At 48.8% G+C, this 21,117-nt stretch overlaps 2 protein-coding genes and 1 long non-coding RNA gene across 4 annotated transcripts in view; 1 reads left to right on the top strand and 2 right to left on the bottom strand.

Annotated features, from left to right (window-relative positions):
* LOC130514472 (protein kinase C beta type-like) overlaps positions 1-8,665 on the bottom strand; it is a 53,999-nt gene extending 45,334 nt beyond the window's left edge. The window contains 2 exon segments of the mRNA XM_057014074.1: positions 7,352-7,383; positions 8,291-8,665. Of these exon segments, the coding sequence (XP_056870054.1) occupies positions 7,352-7,383; positions 8,291-8,469 (211 nt within the window). The 5' untranslated portion in view covers positions 8,470-8,665.
* Positions 8,666-12,549: 3,884 nt separating this feature from the next.
* Positions 12,550-16,126, bottom strand: LOC130514475 (uncharacterized). Its single transcript, XR_008947000.1, has 2 exons — positions 13,085-16,126; positions 12,550-12,946 (listed from the first exon to the last, which is right to left on the bottom strand). It is a non-coding gene; the product is annotated as an uncharacterized LOC130514475 (long non-coding RNA).
* Positions 16,127-17,375: 1,249 nt separating this feature from the next.
* socs1a (suppressor of cytokine signaling 1a) lies at positions 17,376-19,315 on the top strand. Of its 2 annotated transcripts, XM_057014076.1 has the most exons (3): positions 17,376-17,530; positions 17,935-18,028; positions 18,086-19,315. In XM_057014076.1, exons 2-3 carry the CDS (start codon positions 17,992-17,994, stop codon positions 18,649-18,651), a joined length of 603 nt encoding a protein of 200 aa, XP_056870056.1. In that variant the 5' UTR covers positions 17,376-17,530; positions 17,935-17,991; the 3' UTR covers positions 18,652-19,315. The 2 variants fall into 2 exon arrangements, with proteins under 2 accessions (XP_056870056.1, XP_056870055.1); XM_057014075.1 differs by having other exon boundaries at positions 17,935-19,315.
* The last annotated feature ends 1,802 nt before the right edge of the window (positions 19,316-21,117 follow it).

Below are 21,117 nucleotides of genomic sequence, written 5' to 3'. Positions count from 1 at the left end.
CAAGAAAAGGAATATAATGGGGGTGAGCGAGGTTGAGACGCGGGGATGAGTGACGGCGTAAACGGCTGGAGAAGGGAGGGATGTGGAGGGAGAGACAGAAAAAAGAGGTCTGGGATCACTGCACTTGAGTCTCTGTTGCTAGGTTACCACGGAGCAACTGGTTAAAGTATCTGAGGAGCAACAGCGATAAAGTTAGCCGATCTCAGGCCATCTCACACGCACACACACAAACACATAAACACACTCAAGCTGTCCAAAATGTTTTTGTGGATTCTATAACCCGACGACGGTGAGATTTGCCACATTGCTTTAATTACCATTATCTAATAACTCGCGATGATATCTTAGCACACGTTCGAGCGCATCCCAGCAGCTTCACTCCCCCAGCAGTTAGCGATCCAGGTGGGCCGACGCACCTACGCAACATGATTCACATTGAGGACGTTTAGCGTAGCATAGCATGGAGTCAAACTGGAGGGGTTCTATTTGAGATCAGTCACACTTTAAAGGAGGAAAGCAGCAGCGCGAGGGGTCGTGTGACGGCGCCGACGTAGGGCGACGAGAGGCCCGACAGGAAAGGTTGAAAGCAGAGAGGCACAACCGGAGTGTTTATCATGAACAACGCTGACTTGCTAAATTAATTTGTCTTGTTCCTTCATGTCTGCTGTGTAAATATAATCATTTTAATTGTTTGCTGTTTATGGGCGGTTGAGACCCTTATCAGCGTGGACGGGGCGATCACATGATTGGTCTTTAATATGTTTCATATGAGCTGCAATATGTTTGTAACCAACGTCTGTTGGGAAGCGTTTAGAAAAATCCATTAAAATGCAAAAGTATTCTTTTAAGAACTTAAATTTAAGAGCTAAATTTCAAAATCAGCTAGAAGAGCGTGTGGCGACAGCCGATGCCTCCTCTGCATGTTTGCCCCAAGCAAACAAACCAAACAGCTCCGAGCGATGAGGCAGTGATTGGAGGGGAATTTGGAAACGCTTTTATGATATTTAACGTCCACAAGAAAGAGCTCGTTTGAGGCGCCGATTGCTGCCGCAGATCCTCCTCCTGCCGGGGGTCAGCGGGTCACGCGCTCTGATGTTCTGCTCTGAGAGGATTTAACGCCCGCTTGCTGGTCAGCGCAGCAACTGGAGCAGGAACCCGACGCATTTACCATCCGCAGCTACTGACACAGTTGAGTCGAGAAACTGTTGCTCGCTGGGACTGACACACATTCACAGTGAACAAGCAACTACATGCGGTCCAACCTTGGAAAATGTCAACAGCCTCTTTTTGTCCTTCCCTCCTGGCTCTCTTTTCTCCTCCTCTGTTACCCAGTCAGCCATCAGCAGGAGGGTCTTTGGCCGTGCTAAAAGGTTTCATCCTGTTAAAAGGGAGCGTTTTTTTGCCACCGTTGCTGTGTTTAATTGAGAACAAAGGTAAATTTAATTAATATTTATTAATTGGCTGTAATGTCTGCACTGGGGCTGGTTATACTCGAGAATACAGTTGTGAAGGGAAAGCATTTTGTTCCCTGACAGCCACCGTAGGTTCCCTGACACTCTTGAAGTGGGAGGGGCTTGATGACAGGCTGGACAGTCCAGTTTAGTCTCCGCTCGACCTTCAGCAATGACGATAATGACTGAAGTTTTGTATTGGTTATTCATTATTTAGCGAGTGTGTACGCATCTATAATTGCAACTCCAGGGAATTCTGTGGCCCCATTTGGTCACCTCCGTGTGTGCATGACCCACATTGGAAGTCTGAGCCGTCTTTAGACGTAACCAAGGTGTCACCCTGGCAACCGTTCTACTACTGCCACACATGTTGGTAGGGAGAACAACAGAGCCCTGAAGGAGATAGGCTGCCAATCTGTAAATGAGAGAACCAGTGTGCACACACACACACACACACACACACACACACACACACACTCAGAGAGAGAGGGAGAAAGAGAGAGAGGGGGCTTCAAAACTGCAAAAGTAGATCAGAGCAAAAGAAAGTGGCCCTCAGTGACGGGTAAAATTAGAATCACTCTCTCACACACACACACACACACACACACACACACACAAACGTTGAATCACTATGACAGTGAGGCGCATCAGGAAGCGAAACCGCAGGTAAAGTACAACCTTAATTTACCCGCGTCCATTTACGCTGTGATCCTACGGTATGCAAAATCCAAGTTCAACAGCAGAGCACAGCTGTTTCACACAGTGAGAAGAGGAAGCAGAAATGGGAAGAAACGTACCGAGTGTCACTGTTGAGTGAGTTCTGAGTGAGTGAGCTTTATTATACAAAGTCAGCATTAGCATTTAAAAAAGCTGAAGTAGGGCAACATTCGCAGCTCCTCCTCCAGCAACATAAAACTCATGATTCATATTCTGTGTGCATGTGTGTGTGTGTGTGTCTTTGTGCGATGAGCGCAGGCTATTTAGGAGGCGCGTTTGTTGTGTCTGAAGAGCGCCGAGGGAATGGAGGAAAATCAATACACTATACTGCTGCTATATTTTGGGCCCTATCAATAAGCTGACGGCTGGAAGACAGCGGCGCTCTTACACAACGGCTTCCTGACAATCCCCAAAATAGCGCTCTTGGATGAGGTCGGTGCTCGTCTGATGGCAGGGGGAGCGCTTAAAGACTTCCCCTCTCACCCTCGGCTGCCTTAATGGCCATTAATGTTATTTCTGGAGATCGGGAATTCTGTCTCGTGCCATCCTGATGAATTCTCAATTTCCTAACTCCCCGATTCCAACAGACGCGGCCTGAGGTTTAAGGACCAGACGCTTAGCATACAGGAGAATCTGACAGGGGAAGTGTCTTCATCGTCATGGATACAAATGAGGCAACACGGGTAGTTTGTGCTCAAAGTTAAAAACAGAAGCAGGAAAAAGGGTTTGCTAAGGACCAAATGGAGCCGGTCCAGGAGCAGTGGCGAACCTGCGACAGATTCGAGGCTCACTGATGGAGGTGGGGGGGGGGTTTGCCCCGGTGGTCCGATCCAACAGATGAGCCACTGTAGCTCAAACAGGTTCTGATGGAAAGATCAGTCAGGGTGGACACTGGACCCTGTCCACCACTGAAAGCCCCAGCAATGGGCACCTGGATGATGGAGCACCTGGTCTGGGGACTTAAACACCTTCATCCATCCATCATCCATCATCCATCCATCCATCCATCCATCCACCTATCCATCATCCATCCATCATCCATCCATCCACCATCCATCCATCCCTCCATCCACCTATCCATCATCCATCCATCCACCATCCATCCCTCCATCCACCCATCCATCCATCATCCATCCATCCATCCATCCATCCATCCATCCATCATCCATCCATCAATCCATCCCTCCACCCATCCATCATCCATCCCTCCATCCATCCCTCCACCCATCCATCATCCATCCCTCCATCCATCCATCCATCCCTCCATCCCTCCATCCATCCATCCATCCATCCATCCATCCATCCATCCATCCATCCATCCATCCATCCATCAATCCATCAACCCATCCATCATCCATCCATCCACCCATCCATCATCCATCCTCCATCCATCCATCCATCCCTCCATCCATCAATCCATCAACCCATCCATCCACCCATCCATCATCCATCCCTCCATCCATCCATCCTCCACCCATCCCTCCATCCACCCATCCCTCCATCCATCCCTCCATCCATCCATCCATCTACCCATCCAGCCCATTTGGTTGTACTCTCAGTGGAACACTTGAGCTATTTATAAAAGCATCAAAGCCTACAGCTTCCAACACATGGCCACTAGAGAGAGGGGGGGGGGGGGGGCTATGGAGAGAAGTACAACATGTAGGAATGGGGAAGGGGGGGCATCAGCAATGGAGAATCTTCAAAAGAAGTTGAAATTAATAAGCTATTTCCTTTGCTTCAGGATCTCAGTGGTGCACCTTTGCAGCAGCTGTCTGTGTTTTTATTCCATCTATCGATTGCACCGACACCCGCTCCCTTTTTCACGTCTGCGTGTGTGTCTGCGCGCGCGTGCGCGTGCCCGCGTTCGTGTGCGTGCCATCTCCGTGCGTACAGGCTCGCGTATGTGTGCGTGGGAGGCGGGTTTTGAATCCGAAGCCCTCCCGCCCGCGCAGGTCGGGGTTGTTGAAGCACCTGAGCCGCGCTCGCGTTCGCTTGCGAATGCTCGCCGAAACGTTTGAACTCCGATGAGCTCATGAAACTGCAGAATAAACAAATAAATAAAAAGGCTGCATCATCCGAATCCACATGAACCGCGGGCCGCCAACGGCGGCTTGATCACTTCCAGCGCCAGCGATTCAACGCGCACACAAAAGATGCCGTCAGTCACGGAGAAGCTGGAATAGAGCTCTTCAACAGAGCTCTTCAATAGCGCGTCTCATAAACACTGACATCTATCTCCGAGCAGAGGGCTAACAGCTGTACAGAACAATGGCGCCATCACCTCTCTTTTCTCCCTCCCTTTCACCTCTGTGACTCTGTACATGTTGAGAGTGCAGATAAAAAAGACGTCAGCCTCCTGTTTCCACTGTTTCCTGTTTCCACTCTCTCTTTGTGTCTGAAAGTCGTTTCCTTCATGGAGAGCGAATCTTCTTCTTCAGAGGAGGAGGACCTCGTAGCTGATCGACTGAAGCGCAGTTTTCTGCCGTCGCTCTAAGTTTTGTTTGCTGAAGAACCGTTGCTCTTGCAGACTTCCTGCTCCTCCGGGGCTTCACATTAGTCACAGGTGTCTTGGTGGTCTCTCTCTTTTGGTTTCTTTCGCTCTTTGAGGACGACCTGCTCTGAAGAGCTTCTGACATCACACGCTCCTGAAGGAGGGATTTTGGGTTTTATCTTTATTTGTCGAGGTTCTGATTTCGCTCTCAAAAGACAGGTGGCGCGTCTTTCATCCCTCTGTTCTTCCCACACGTCAGATAAATTCATTGGAACTTTCAGGGAAAACACATCTAATCCTCCTCTCCTTCCTACGCCTTTCCCACTCATTCTCTCCCCGCCTTTGTCTCTCTACAAGTCCACCCCCGCTTTTGTCTCTCTCCCTTCTGCTCCCCCAATCTACCTTTCATTTCGCACTTTGCCCATTGTTATTTTAGTTTTTTAATTGTCTTTCCCTCTTCATAGCCATATTCATACCACTTCCTGCACCCCCCCCCCCCCCCCCCACACACACACACACACACAACTGTAAAGCTCTACAAAGGGATCATTGGTCCATTAAGTGTTGAGGCATGTAAAAGTTGAGGACACTCTAACTTTGTTACAGTCACCCAAATCATCGCTACTCCTGCATAAACACACATGCACACACACACACACACACACACACACCCTCTCATGTAAAATTAGAGCACGCACAACCACTTAGGAAATAAGCGCTCATCACCTTTTTTGATGCGCCCAAGTGCAAAAACACACTCGGCCATCTTACACCCGCTGCTGAAACCCCACTACGCATCAGAGAGGTGCTGCTAGCCTTCGCACGCTAAACTTTTTGAGTGCATGGTAATGCAAAGTGCAGACGGCCGCAGAGGCGTGACAGGTTACAGGTTTACAGGTACAACAATGACGAGGCCTTGCTGCTGGCGTGAATGTGGGCACAGAATATCAGTGTCTCCTCAGCAGAGTATAAGGAGAACCAGAACGGCACAAGGAAAGGTGAGTGTGCTAACCACCAGCACGCCGTCGGGCCTGCATATGTAGGACGTCTTTAAATCAATGACACTTCCTTTTCATATAGTGCACACAGTAGGTATGTGTTCATCAGCCTGTGGGTGCACAGCGGCCTTTGGCAATAATCATGCACACTCATTCCCAGTATAGAGGCGTGCACATTGTTCTTAGGGAAGAGAAAGCAGGTATGACAGTTAGAAACTAGAACAAACAGCTAGAACGGGATAAATAAAAGCATAGATCCTGGATGGATGGATGGATGGATGGATGGATGATGGATGGATGGATGGATGGATGGACGGATGGATGGATGGGTGGATGGATGGATGGATGGATGGGTGGGTGGATGGATGGATGGGTGGGTGGATGGATGGATGGATGGATGGATGGGTGGATGGATGGATGGATGGATGGATGGATGGATGGATGGACGGATGGATGGATGGATGGATGGATGGATGGACGGACAGACGGATGAATAGCTAGATGTGTGCTGACCGTGATACGAACAGCCACCCACAAGCATGCACTAATGCACATGCATGCAAATTGGAACTGGTTTTAGGGTTAAGTCCCAGCCATTAATCCATCGGTGGTCCAGGACCAGCAAACACACCTCCAGTTCCAGGGGCGCCTGCAGGGCAGCGACTCTGACTGAAGCCTGTTATTAACTCTTTAGTGTACGCACGCTGGCTAATTAGCAGCTAGCTTGCTGTTGCCCTGAACGGCATCTTTTCATTTCCCGTATAGAAGCACGTGTCTGAATCTTTCACTGTTGCTAGGAGACATGAAAATCCTTGACCATATCCAGCTGGCTTTTCAAACAAGCCGAGAAAACACAGACTTTATGCAAATGGATTTTTAAAAACCCATAAAATCCAGAGCATTATGGCATTTTCCTCAGCTGGGTATGTTTCTCTTATGTAATCAGTGCAGAATCTGGCGTGCACGTGGAGGTATCGGGTGAGGGACACGCTTCTCAATTAGCCGCAGGAGCCGAGAGCAGCGTTGCCGCTGACGACCCGATACTAAGTTAGCAAACTCTAAAGTTGTGAAAAGGCTTTGGTGCGAATATTACATTTTTCCCCCCGTTTTCTTTTACGCGTCGCGTTCGTGAATCCTCAAATGTCGTCTTTCTCTTAAAAACCAGCCCAGCTTTTTTTTTAAAAAAAGTAAATATTTCATCGGCATTTTGAATTTCATGTGGAATCACTTCTTTCCCTTTTGAATTTAGAACGCTAAAGTCTTGCAAGCAGCTCCAGAATGAAACGTTTTCCACCATTAAAGTGTATTATCGTGGTTGTTAAGGTCAACGTCTATGTCTATGTCTGATGGAACCGTTCGATATACTTCACATTCTTCTTGAAATCCCAAAAACAGAACAGAGGTGTAAAATACATAATTAACAGCTTGACTGCACCTCGAGACATAAATAATTACAGGTCTAAAACCACCTCTAAGATGAGATCTGTGTCTGTCAGTGTTGCTATCCTGGGCTCATCCTCCACAGAAAGACACACAGGAAGTGCTTTATTAAAGAGGAAAGAGAGGAAAGAGAGGCAAAAGAGGCCAGACGGGGGACATTAAAGAGGATGAGCAGCCTATAGGAGAGCTTAAGACAGAAGAAAGGGTGCAGTGAGAGTGACAGGCTGTCGGAGTGTGTTTGATACACCTACCCTGACACTGGAATCCCTGCTTGCCAAAACCCCTGTGGGAGAACATACAGAGAGAACAGGTTAAACACTGCACAGGTACAGACCTGTGCACGAGCCCCGCACACACACACACACACACACACACACCACACACACACACACACTGCTCATTTTCATATTGGAGCTACAAATAGATAATCTCCATGGGTGTAAAAATCACTCACTGTTCTCATTGTTCTTTTTCATTATGCTTATTGACCCAAATAGATAGATAGATAGATAGATAGATAGATAGATAGATAGATAGATAGATAGATAGATATAGATAGATAGATAGATAGATAGATAGATAGATAGAGCTATTTGATCCATTTCATATTACACAGGGTGCACTTTGTTTCATTATTTGGAAGTATTTACAACCATTCCATCTCCCTCTCTCTCTCTCTCTCTCTCTCTTCTAGGTCAACTCATTTAGCCATTCACAAATTAAAAAGCCCATCACAGGACTTGAATAACGCTCGTTTGGGGAATAGCGCCCAGGACAGATAATAATAAAAGGGGCAAATTAGGGCGACAGTCATCTCATCATCCAGCTGCCTGCACAGGTGACGCTCAGCTTGACCCGCGTCAGGTGGCTGTTTCACCTGTTTTTATTGTTGTTTTTTAAAGAACAAACTCCCTTTATTCCTCAGCCTACTGCACCTCCTCTGCTTTCTCAAAGCGCCCAACAACCCGCTCCTTCTTTCCCAGCCCACATCATGACCCACAACTAGAACCAGCTGAACGCTGAGGGAACTCACACCCTTCATGCGCAGAATTGACATTTCTAACACCCCCCCCCCCCCCCCCCCCCAACATGACCCTGTTCCGGAACCTCTACAACATTCCCCCCCCTGGCGGCAGCACCTGTCGCCCCACGGAACCAGTCAGACCGGCTCGGTGGCCCTGCATCCTCACCAGATGAAGTCGGTGCAGTGGCTGCAGAAGGTGGGCTGCTTGAAGAAGCGCGCGATGAATTTGTGGTCCTTCACCTCGTGCACGTTCTTCTGACGCAGGGCTCCCTGGCGCGCGAAGCCCCGCATGGGCTCGCGGGGTCCGTCCTCCCCGTCGCTGTTGGCCGCCGCCGAATCAGCCATCCTGTCTCCCACTCTCAGCGGACACTTTCTCCAACGGACTCGGGCGGGCTGGAGAGTCGGGGCGCGTCGGTTCCGAGGCGGGGGGAGAGTCGGAAAAGTTTGTTTCTGCGGGCTTTTTAAAAATTGTTTCTTCTCTGGTCCTCGTCGGCGGCGCTCCGTCGATTGCTTCCTCTTTTTCTTCGGTGAGTGAGAGAGAGAGAGAGAGAGAGAGAGAGAGGGAGGAGAGAGAGAGAGAGAGAGAGACGGAGGGAGGGAGAGAGAGAGGGAGGAGGAGAGAGAGAGAGAGAGAGACGGAGGGAGGGAGAGAGAGAGAGGGAGGGAGTGAGAGAGGGAGGGAGAGAGAGAGAGGGGTGAGGGAGATAGAGAGGGAGAGAGAGGAGAGAGAGAGACGGAGGGAGAGAGAGAGAGACGGAGGGAGAGAGAGAGAGAGAGGGAGGGAGTGAGAGAGGGAGGGAGTGAGAGGGAGGGAGAGAGGAGAGAGAGGGAGGGAGTGAGAGAGGGAGGGAGTGAGAGGGAGGGAGAGAGAGAGAGGGGTGAGGGAGGGAGAGAGAGAGAGAGAGAGGGAGGCAGAGATGCTTTGACTTCCTTTTTTCATGAGCGATCTATTTTATCAGATAATAATGGAAGGTGTTCGAGGCCTGTCATGCTTTATGACACTTTGCCATTTATTTTGTGTATTTACTCGAATGAAAATCACGTTTCGACCCTTTGGACGTGTTTCTGCACCGACACGCACGGGAAAGAAAGATGAGACCGAAGTGCTTGGTGATGGAAAATTGTTTAAAAGTTGTTTTGTTTTTTTAAGCAATCGGACCAAACGGAATGTCACATTTTAGGGAAAACGGCCAGGTCGTCTCAGAAGTTGGGCGTGGAACCTTTAACAATCGGCACCATTCAAAGTAAATCTGAGCACGACATTTAATCCGATGGACTGTGCTGCAGGTACGAGATGTTCCAGCAGCAGGAACCATTAACACAAACTCAAGGACAAAAACCTGATGGCTTCATTATTCCTCCGCAAAACTGATGAATCACCCAAACTCCACTAAAGTCGAGGCACGCTACTCTGAACTGGCCAATTAGGATCCTCGCCATGGCCGACGACATAAACACAGGAAGTTTGCTTACAAAACAGCCACCACAGCGTCCACACCAGCCGCGCTAATGTTAGCGTTGGTGGTAAACCCACGGGGGCTCCTCTGAAAACATCTGCGTGTGTGTTACTGAGAACTGGTGGGTCCGTGTGAACCCGGGAGGGTCTGGCTGATCTCCACGCCACGTCGCTGCAGCCACGTTCAAGTCTGAACCTGAGAATAACAAGAGGAACATACGCACCTCCCGAAACATCCGCTGAAGCATCAGAGGGGCACAAAGCTAGCAGAAGTGTCCCAGAATGTGACGACTCAGAGCAGAGATGAGCGCTAACTCGTCAGGGTCAGGGTATTGATCGCACACCTGTGTAAAGGCCATGACAGGTTCTTCAGATACGCACACACACACACACACACACACACTCAGAGATGTCATCATCCACATGTGACTGACTGGGCTGCGGGACAGATCATTCTCTGCGCTTGTCGGTTTTCTTCAGGTTGTGCAAACCTGTCTACCACGACGAGGCCCGATTACCTCTCAGGGGTGACGGCAGCCGCCGGGAACCGCGGCGGTGGACGCGGGGACACGCCGCCGTCCATAGTGAAGGAATGACTGCCGTCACCTCGCTCATAAGCTGCTGGTCTCTTTCAATTTAATCAATACGCCGAGTGTGATGCAACCGTTCCCCTGGGATACCAAACTAGGGCAGGTTTCTAAACCAGCGCTGATGTCCAGCGGTGTGCACGGGCGGCGTGTCGCGGAGATTTATGCCTTACGTTGCTTCTCATCTCCTAGAGAGCGAGGGATAATTCTGTGACATAAATTTGCAGTAAACGAGGACAACACCTGAAAGGAAGAGATGCAAAAGCACCACTCGTAATGCTAATACTAGCATGCTAACAGGCATTGATCATCAACAGCTGAAGTGAAATCAGTCCGTGCAGCCTCGGTTTAGCATGTCTGCAAGCAAAACTATTTTTTTTAAAATTTGATTTACAGGTGAGACCTCTAAATATCTGGAAGAATGTTGCACTTCCATCTAGGCCAGAGAGGCCAGAACAAACCAGAAAGGAACTTTTGAGACATCCTGTCAAATAAACTGTCGTACACAAAGACACCTGGAGGTCGACTCGGGCTTATATTTGCATCAGATTTCCCTGAAGTCACCAGACCAAGGATTTAAGAATGGCACTAGCTTTTTTTTTTACTCTTCTTGTTTGTTGTCACTCTTCTCCTCAGCTTGCCTCAAACACCACGTGACGACTGCATCTCCTCCACTTTCCATCCTCTAAACATCTTTGGTGAATCTCCCCCCCCCCCCCTTCGTTACATAAACCTGTTGTTTCTTCCCCCCGCAGCCGCACCGTGACGCACAGACTCAGGTACGGACGCGCACGCACGCACGCACGCACGCACGCTCGCGCGCTGCCCCGGGCACGGTGGCGCGAGTGTTAACAGGTTCGCTTCATCTGTGGACCTAAATGACGCTTTTATATCCGCATAAACATTGTCAGTCGGCGGCGCTTTTAAGCTGTGACCTCCGCGCATTACGGAGGTGCGCGCTGAACACGTCCGGATCTGCTCCCACACACACAGACACGCACGCGCGCACACCCGTAAGTCGCGCGTCCGTCGGTTCTGACTGTTTCCGTAAGTTGCGACTCATTACGAAACGTCTTCTTACGTAATCTGCGCCTCCCGACGTTGGGACGGTCTCGGTGTGAAAGTGAAACAGCGTCGAGTCGTTTTTGAATGTGTGCGCGCCGCTTCTCAGCACGCACGCTGAGGTTAAACGCACGGGGCGGCGGGCCGGCTGCTGTTGCTACAGTAACGGGGGAGGAAATGCCACCTGCAGACCACCGAGCTGCTGGATCTTAACCTTTAATCAGCGGGGCGGAAATATGAGGCTCCAAAATATGAGGCTCTTTTGATTTTGATTCTGGAAACCTAACGACACTCGACTGGAAGCTTCTGGAGAAGGTTACGGTGAAGAAATTCGGCGCACGACTGTGTTCGTGCGCCCCGAGGAAGAGAGTAAGAGAAAGTGCGCTGCAGATGCAGAGGAACGATAAGAGCGGACTGTTGCAGCAGCCTGATGATGATCTCTCATCACTCATCTAAAGCTCACCCACACAGCATGTTCCTGTGACCTCGCTGTCTCTCCCCCACCCCCTCTTTCACTTCTACGTCCCCCCCCCCCCCCCCCCAACATGCGCCCTCCCGCGGCAGGCTGTTTTAAAATAACACAATGGCGCCCTCTAGAGGCCAGCATTTATAACGCTGTTTCCGAGCCACTGGGTTCCGATGGGAAAAATTCTTTTGCGTTTTCCCAATTTCTTTTGCATTGCTCCACGTTTTCTGAGTCAGGTTTTTCAAAGCTTGTTGCATTTGAGGAAATGTAAGGATGCGTCCAAAACAGTACGTGTTGTGATCTCACTTTAAAAATGATCAGCAAACGTCTAACTGCATTTATCAGCGATTGGAAACACTGAAGCAGACACAAAACCTGCATTTAGTGACATCTGCTGGTAAGAATACAGATTGCAGGACTCAAATACCGTCAAAATACAAGTTTGTCTGCAAAGAAAGTAAGTTTTTTTTTTTTTAAAGTTTTCAGAAACTAAACATACAGAGTGGAAGGATTACTATGCTAACGTATACTGTAGAACACATGAATTTGTTGATATTTGATCATCAAAACAAGCCTCACTGGAACTTTAACACACACTTTTACACTGACCAAACTAGTCAGGTGGCTTCACTTCCATTAAAGATAATGACAGCTACTTTGTCAGCGTTCATACTGTTCCTGTGCTATCTATCTACCTACTGTTGCTCACGGTCATCCTGAGATGTCCTTGACATTGAAAAAGCCCAGGGTGTTCTACCGAGTAAACGGCAACACTGATGTCAGGCTGACCCTTTTGAAAAGGCCACTGCTGACAGCTGAAATTCTCCCTGTTCAACAAATGACGTGACAGGGGAAGAACACCGCACCGGCAACAATGACGGTGCTTGTTTTATTGTCAACAGCGAACAATCCTCAGTGTGACAACAAAGGAAAGGTCAGCGGACCACAATTCTGCATGAAGGCTGCGACGGAAAGGCTGATCCAGAGTTTTGATGAAGATGAAGGAAGAGATATTGATATATTGGACAGGACATTCTGTCAGGACATTTTAAAACAGGCCTGCTTGGAGACACCTTTTGGAGAGGTCCTCACACGTGTCCTTTATTGGCTAGTATAGCATTTGGCACGAAGGTGCGTGGAGACGGAAGATCACCTGGGCGACGGCGTCAGAGCCAGAGGATGGGAACGGTTTGACTCCCAGGAGAGGAGAAAAACGGCGTCCAAACTTTAAACTTCAGGGTTTCTGAAGGGCTGCAGGAGGGGACAGAAGCGAGAACAGCGGCTCAGATTTAGCATCACAATGTCAACAATCATTGTTATATTCCAGCCATGTTTTCTAATGCTTGTGTGTGTTTGTGTGTGTGGCACAAGCCCTGCGCCTGTACTTACTGTAAACGGTTTAGATCCTTCTTCAGAAATCCAAAATCGTCATTTCCCTTTTCCATGCTTCAGACACACGCGCACACACACACACACACACAGAGTAATTAATCAGAGCACCATGACAGCATAAGATAAACAGTCTAAGAATCTCTTCCCTTTTCCTGTTCAATGACCTTCAGCTCGGTGATGTCACTCTCACATTGACAGCGGAGTTTCTGTTTGACATTTTTAAATGAAGCCAGTTGCGGTGCGCCCACGTGGGCCTAAAGGGGCCTTAAGGGTCGCTGCCGTTCCAGCCAGAGGGAAGCTAGAGGGTGCCAGGAAATGAAAGGAAAGCAAAGGATGGTTGACATGGAGGAGTGCACGAGTGTGTCTGCAGCATCCGTCAGTCTAACAGCTGGACTCGTCTCCCTTTACACCCAGTGATCATCTACCCCGGCCTCTAATTGAGACACCCACACAATAAGCTCCAAACCCCCCCCCCCCCCCTTTGCCACCTCACAGCATTCAGAGCAGAGCCAAGTACCTTTTTTGGTTACATTTGGGGGGAGTTCATGCATCTATGCATCAAGTTCTCCTTTTCTCTTTTCCTGTCTGCAGCAGATGTTTAATCAAATGTCATAACAGTCCACCACTGAGTCACGCAACAGTCTATCATATTAGCCTGGGCTGGATAAATATAGTCCTGCTTTAATTCAGATAGCGAAACTACATGTGGAATTTTTTTTTCACCATAATGCATCATGAGCTTAGTACTTCTGTTCCTTTTTTTTTTTTTGGTTACAGATCATTTTAGATTTTATCTGAATTATAGCACAACTCTTTTCCAATGACACGCAGAGGGGGGTGTTATGACATCACGGGGCAGCGCTGATACAGAGAGAGCTCATTCCAAGAACAGTTCTGCCTCAGCGTTCTTGAACGGTGACCAAATACGGACCAGAAGATACAACCTGATCCCTGGACACAAAGTAACAGAAAATCTTACAGAAAAAAACAAAAACACTACACACAGCCTTTGAAGGAGTTGGGGGGGCAGTTTCCGAGAGCCAATCGGCATCTTATAAGCCTGAGGCCCCGCCTCTGTTTACTTTCACTTTCATTTTCCTGCAAACTGACAGTTTTCTGCTAAATAGATGGAACTAGCTGATTACTATTTAGAGCCATCATGGTGACAGGACGCTACATGCAGAAACACATCAAGCTTTGTGTTACTCGTGCTACAAATCCACCATTTGCATTGTTGTTGCACCAATGCTGCAGGTTTATATTGATTTCGAGCTGTTTAGGGCTTATTTACTTGCATAATTTGTTAAATGTGGGTAACAATGAAATAATGAGCTTCGAAGTTATGGCTCCTGTAAACTTTACACTCGTCTATTGTCAATAATCAAAGTGGAAGATTGAGGAATATTGATGCGGGTCCCCCTCCAGGGGCGCAACAGTAATGTGTTTACCATCGTTCTACTGTAGCCCTGAATGGACAAAGCTGAGAGACACTTTAAGTATCATGGAAAATCATATATTACATATATATATATATTTAAAATCTCTACTTTAAGTTCGGATGACAACAGCGGTTCTTTTAGGGACTTTTCACCCATCGCCTCCAGCTGAGGATGATCTTGAAGGTGGGGGTGACAGCATTGCAATGACTTCACACAAAAGGGTGAGCTATAATTAGCCAAGCGTTTGCCGCCTTCAGTCTGACGGCACATGTTAGCACAGGTTAACTTTATGATATCCTGATATCTTCTGGAACGGGAAGCTTTCGCTTTCACATGAGTTCAACGTAGCGTCAGCCAGTCTGGATGTGCGGGGGGGGGGGGGGTTGTAAAGTATGGAATTCCAGTGAAATGGAGCCGACCAGCTGACTTTTGCCTTTCAAGAGAAATGCTGCTTGGCAAAACTCTCAGGAACAATGTCCCTGAAAAACAAAACAAAGAAGAAAAAAAAAAGAAGTGATGTGACAACACACCATTGTGTCAATATCTAAACAGAAAAAAGCCCCAGATCATCCCCTCGAAGTGTTAAATGTTAAATTAAATGTGGGGATAAGACCACAACCAAGCATTTATTGACAACTGTCTGGGCTAAACTGGGAGAACTGGAGAGCAACCGGCATTCCAGCGTCCTGGTGGGCAGATGCGGATGGAGGCAACTGTGGGATTAACAACACAGCAACAGCTAGCAGAAAGTTTCCAGAAGGAGAATGTTTGAGCGTCTGATCTGCAGGATCTGTACCTACTCTCTCTTTGACCTCCAAGGAGTTGTGCCACACTGGGAGGATTCTGTCATTACAGGCCTGTGGCCGTGTAGTCGCGCAGCCTCCCCGACTCATTTGCCTAATATTGAAGTCACCCCAGCAGCAGCTCGCTCAGAACACTGGCACTTCCACATTTGTGGGGCAGGTGATGCGTAATCATGCACAATGTTTTCTATTACATTTCAAGAGCCTCTTTATAATAATCAGGAAGGTTCCTCAAAGTCCTGCTTCTCTTTAGCTGCAGCTGCATTCGCGTGTTTACAAGCAAACACGACGGGAATTTGGCGTTCCAAAGAACTTTAAAGTTTTGCTTTCTTTTTCTTGCTCGTAATCAGGTTGGCCATTGGGTTCATCGCAGTGGTGAGCGAATAAGGAAAAATGAAAGTCCAGGCTGGTTGGAAGAAATGATCAAATTACCAACAACAATAAAAGCATAAACACGTTGATGGGAAGGCTGGGCGACAGGAAGGCGCGCCCTCTAACCCTCATACATGCTTTAGGGAACGCCCAATAGCTCCTGCCTCCAGGCCTTGGAAGCACAGTTGTCGGAGCTTTAATTATCCTGAAACGCAGATATCCACTGTGAAGCCTCTCGTGCTGCTATCGCTCACGAGGGAATGCCAGCATGGCCTCTGCAACAGGCGACTCCTTCACCAGCTAAAACTCACGCCAGATCCTCTGGAAAGAAAAAAAAGCCGTTTGTCTGCGGTGCACGAATGCTCACATCGGCCTGTTGGATGCTAATACGCTGCAAATCTCCATGAATCGAAACCTACGCAGCATGCAAGAATGTGGCTATACACAGCTAGCTAGGCGCAAACACAGCTTGCAAGGACAAACAAAGCCCTTTACTGCCACAGCGCTTTGCTTCCCTCCCTGTTTCAGAGAAATGAAACCCATGGAGAACACAGGTAGCGCAACGCTGCAGAGCCCAGCACATGTGTGCGAAATCTGTGGAGTCAAAATAACCCTGAATCTGCTGCTGATTAAGTCCCAATTTTAACCCGTGTGTGTCTGGATCTCTTCAGTTACCACTGTGAAGGGTTAGCGAGGATGATGGTGGCCAGTCTGTAGAGGAGTCAGGACCCCCCTCCCCCTCGTCCCTCTAACTATCACTTCATCTGGGTTTCATATTTAGACCGGTGAGTAACTTTCACTCTGATGCTGGAGACTTTGCCTAATCTTCAGGGAAGGATGCCAGCAGCAGAGTTGGGGACCTAAATGGGGAAATGGATGAAGACAAGCGAGGAGACTCCTTCAGCTGCTCCTCCGCGTCTCACTCTTTTGTTCACCGTCGTTCTGCAAGTCCTTAAATGAAAATTTCTGGTTGGAGGAACTAATATGAGCAGTTTCAGTGGTGGCTCGGGGTTTGCTGGAGTCTCCGATTGAGTTTATTAATATGATCAAGTGGGTTGATGCTAATGATCCAGTTTCTTTGAAAACATCTGAGCGAAGGCTGTGGTGTCACTGGATGGAAGAAAAAGTGATGTTTTGAGCACAAACAGCCAGCTTCAATCAGCAGCATCTTATTTTGCTAGGTCCCTCCCTGTTCTGACGCCACAATGACTGAAAAATCTTAATAAAGAACGAATTTAAACCGCAACAGCGGCATTTACCAGCAGCACTGAAGCCTTGTGAAATACTGCAGTGCCTCCTGCACATCAAACCATGTTTATTGGAGTTTTGTCCGGAGTTTTGTCCGGGAACCAGAACCTTAGCGCCTGGGTTACTGCGCACGATTCACTCCTCCGACGCGATTCGTTTCCCTTAAAAAAAAATAAAAAAATAAAATTCAAAGCAAACAAAACAGTTAAAGACTTCCACACGAACCCCTCAGACAAGCGGGACCCAAAAGCCAGAGACGAAAGCAGAACGTTCGACCCGGTTGCCGAACCGTGACTTTAAAATAAACGCGGTCATTACATGAACTACTCCGCGGTCACGTGACCTGTGGTTACGCCGAAATTTCAAAAGAAGCGCTCGGAGTTTCACTTTCGGTCAGTTCCATGAAAACAGGGGCGGGACGACGGTAGGCGAATATAAAAGCAGACGCAGCGAGAAGCGTTGAGACGCAGCTGAATCCGAGGGCTGCGAGGACAGCCGAGACCGGGTTCTGGATCCAAGCGTTGGGGACGCCCGGACCGGGAGACGACCTTCGACCCGCCGCAGCACTTAAAGACAAAACGGTACGAGTTTTCCTCTTTTTCTTAGCACCTCCATTCGTTTTCGCACCGCCACTGCTGTGGCTCTTCGGGAGCGGGGAGGCGGGTTTAATCACAAGGGTCGAGGAACCGCAGGAATACAAACACCCCCCCCCCCCCCCATTCCAATAAATAAATAAACCCAGGAAAAAAGAAGAAACACTGAACAGTCCTGTTTCCTGGAAACCTCTTGTCTGTTGTACCAGTTTCAACTTCTGGCACTGAACTGTTTTTGCAAACATCTTGTGCAAGCAAACACCCCCCCCCCCCCCCCCCCCCCCCCACGCCCGGTTTTCCTGTTTTGGACCTTATCAGCAGCTCAGACCAGCAGATTAGGGACGTAAGCTGAAAAAGTCCTCCATCACTGACTTTCTTCTCCTCTCTTCCAGGATGTCATTGTTGTGGGTAGAGATGGGAGAGGGTCTGAGGCCGCTCTCCTTTCTAGGATGGTAGCCAACGGCGCTGTGACAGACCAAGACAAGCTCCCATTGTCCAGCCCTTCTCTCTCGCCTTCGCCCTCTCCTCGCAGAGACCAACAGCCCCAAGACACCCCTCAGTCCAGCCAGCTCCAGAACTGGGCCACCGCAGGCGCGAAGCCCATATCAGCAGCCATCTCCCTGTATCGGACCCACTTCCCGACCTTCTCCTGCCAGGAGGACTGCAACATCATCACAGACACAGCGTCCAAGCTCGAGCGCTGTGGTTTCTACTGGGGCCCCCTGGGAGTGGAGGACGCCCATCGTATGTTGAAGGACGCTCCTCTGGGGAGTTACCTCATTCGCGACAGCCGGCAGAAGGACGTCTTCTTCACGCTCTCCTATCACGCCAAGGGTGGACCCGTCAGCGTGCGCCTCACATACAGCCAGCAGAAGTTCTCTCTGGCGGGGAATGAGCGCTCGTTCCCGACGCTCTTTGCACTTTTGGAGTATTACGTCAGTTCTCCCAAGAAAAGCCTGAGCGTGCCGTACAGGAAATGGCAGCCGACGCTTCAGGAGCTGTGCAGGAAGCGCATCATGAGCATCACCGGAGGAGGGAGCCAGATCTCGGACCTGCCCATCACTCGGGTTGCTCAGGGTTTCTTACTGGAATTCCCTTACAAACTTTAAGAAACTTCCCATTACGACTTTCGATTCCAGTTTTACTGAAGTCCAGCCCCCAGGAGCGGACGGAGGCTCGGATCTTAAGACCTCATCGGCATGGTTACAAACAAACGCGGGCTTCAAGAGACGCCATCATCACGGAAGGGAGCCAATGGACTCCATTTGTCCGGCGTCCATTGTTGGCGCTCGTTACTTCCACGCACACCGATCAACTCCAGCGCCGGAGGACTCGCCAGAGGTTCCGAAATGCTGCATTAAACGAAAATCACAGACACAACCGAGCGACTTCAGAGATTGTAGATCCGCTGGGATCGACTTTGAATGTCTCACCCGACGCTCATCTTTGGACATTTGAGGTCTGGGAATATTTAAACATCATCCAGAAGCGCGTCGGGCCGAAGGTCGGAGGCTCTTCGGACCTGGAGAGAGGACCCTTGTTGGCGATATGAGGCTATTACCAGATTCAATACTCTAATGTAGAATGTTTACCTGAATGTATTGCAGCGGTGACGGCAGCTCAGATTGTGAGGCCGCCACGGCTCCGGCGGAGCCACGAGGTCCGGCGGAACCCCGAGGTCCGGCCCGTCCATGTACTGTAAACATTTTTGTATGTGAATGCATATTTATAATTATATTTGCTTTTAGATTTGTAATAAAGTCTTCAAACTGACTTCTATTATGATTTATTTGTTCTATTTACCTTTTGGCCAAGGGGACAACACATCCTCGCTTATCTATATTTATGAGGACTCATTCCGCCTGGCCCTACCCATCTCAGCTAACAGATTTAATAGTGTTGCCCTCACCTAAACTAACCTCAGCACCATCTCTTAACCCTGACACGAACCTCTGAAGTTGTGAGGACCAGCTAAAAGGCTTCACTTCCCAAAAATGGCCTCACCTTGCTAGTAAACGGATACTCGATATGTCGAGAAGACTTTCCTTTCTCATCATTGTGCATCAAAGACAGGAGTACAGTAACCCCACAGTGATTCATCTCATGACAAACATGGGTGGGCGGGGCTGGTTTGGTCCTAAATGGTCTATTATCCGACACTTACCAGAAACGGGGACAGAGGTGACACATTATAAAGCGTATGCTAATTCCATTTGAAGCAAAGGTAGTGTGACTTTTTTTTTAAAACGAGGAAGTGGGGCAAGTTTTTTTCCCTTAAAGTCAAAGTCATGCTTTGAATGGCGGGGTCTCGATTACAGGTTACAGAGTGACAATTGAGACGGGTTTGCACGAAGGCGTAGCGCCCCCGGTGGGCGGACCCGCCACCTACTGGCTTTTCCGAAGACCGCCGTTTTCAGTAAAGCCATATTTAAAGAGGGGGGGGGGGGGGGGGGGGCGAGGACGCCAAAGACAAGTCAGAAACCTTCAAAGTTTTTTTCGGTGAACTTCAAATCCGGCACGATCGAACGGTTAAAAAATTTTTTAAAGCGAGTTTGTGATACTCGGAAAAACCAAATAACTATTTTTGCCCAATTATGCCTTTCCATGAACTTTGCTGTCAGACAAAAAAAGCTTTCATCACAACCTACAACGGCTTCCTCGTAACCAAGCACACTGTTGCTTAAATTAAACCAGAAAGCTTCGTGATGCTTCTGGGGAAATTTTCATCAAGTCTCCGGTCACCACTCACCCAAACAATGAGTCACTGAAACTTAGGTTAACAATTTTGACTCAAACTTGACAATTTGCTTACTTCATCCTGCTGGAGAGCTACGGCAGGGGCGGAACTCACCGTTTGCTTACCTAGAAACCCACTGTGCACACACACGCACACGCACACACACACACACACACAGACACACACACACACACACACACACAGACACACACACACAGACCGCCGCTGAATCATACCCGTAGCGGTTCCATTCAGAGCTTCTCGATTTTCAGGACATTTCAGAATTTTTTTTAAGAAGCGAGAAAGGCAGTGAGTGAGGTCTGTGATTTTTTTTTGGCCCTTGAACACGGGTAACCCTAACCCTATACACGGGCAGCAACGGGGAACAAAGCTTTCTCATTTTTGACAACTCCCGGACATGACGTAGTCACCACGGTCACTTTTAGCGTCGACCGACCGCAGAAGTCTGCTAAAAATGTTCTTAAGGACGATGAGGTCTGTAGGTATATTATAGGCTGAGGAAGCTAGCGGCTAATTCACTATTTCCTGAGACCAGTGCTTCTCTTTGTACTCTAGCAATTTGGCCCTAATTGAATGGAATACGCATCTGAAACACAAGCAGCTCCTTCAGCGAAGATCAATTCAGTCAATATTTGGGTCAGAGCAGTCTCTAGTTCAGGACACGCGCGCGCGCGCGCACACCTCATCACGTGACTATGGTTGCAGTACCAGGAACACATTCACATGTTCGCACACACCGAACCAGGCTTCCCTGAAGAGAAGTACTGAGAGAAACACAGCGCAACCACAAGATGACTGTGGTTGCGCGCACCTCCGC

Source organism: Takifugu flavidus, chromosome 18 (assembly GCF_003711565.1).
Source record: "Takifugu flavidus isolate HTHZ2018 chromosome 18, ASM371156v2, whole genome shotgun sequence".
NCBI lineage: Eukaryota > Metazoa > Chordata > Actinopteri > Tetraodontiformes > Tetraodontidae > Takifugu > Takifugu flavidus.
Note: the sequence above shows the minus strand (reverse complement) of the source record. Positions and strands in the feature narration are given on the sequence as shown.

What these genes read in the sequence shown, in the direction of transcription:
- socs1a (XM_057014075.1), top strand. Translation starts at nt 17,992, where the DNA reads ATGGTAGCCAACGGCGCTGTGACAGACCAAGACAAGCTCCCATTGTCC.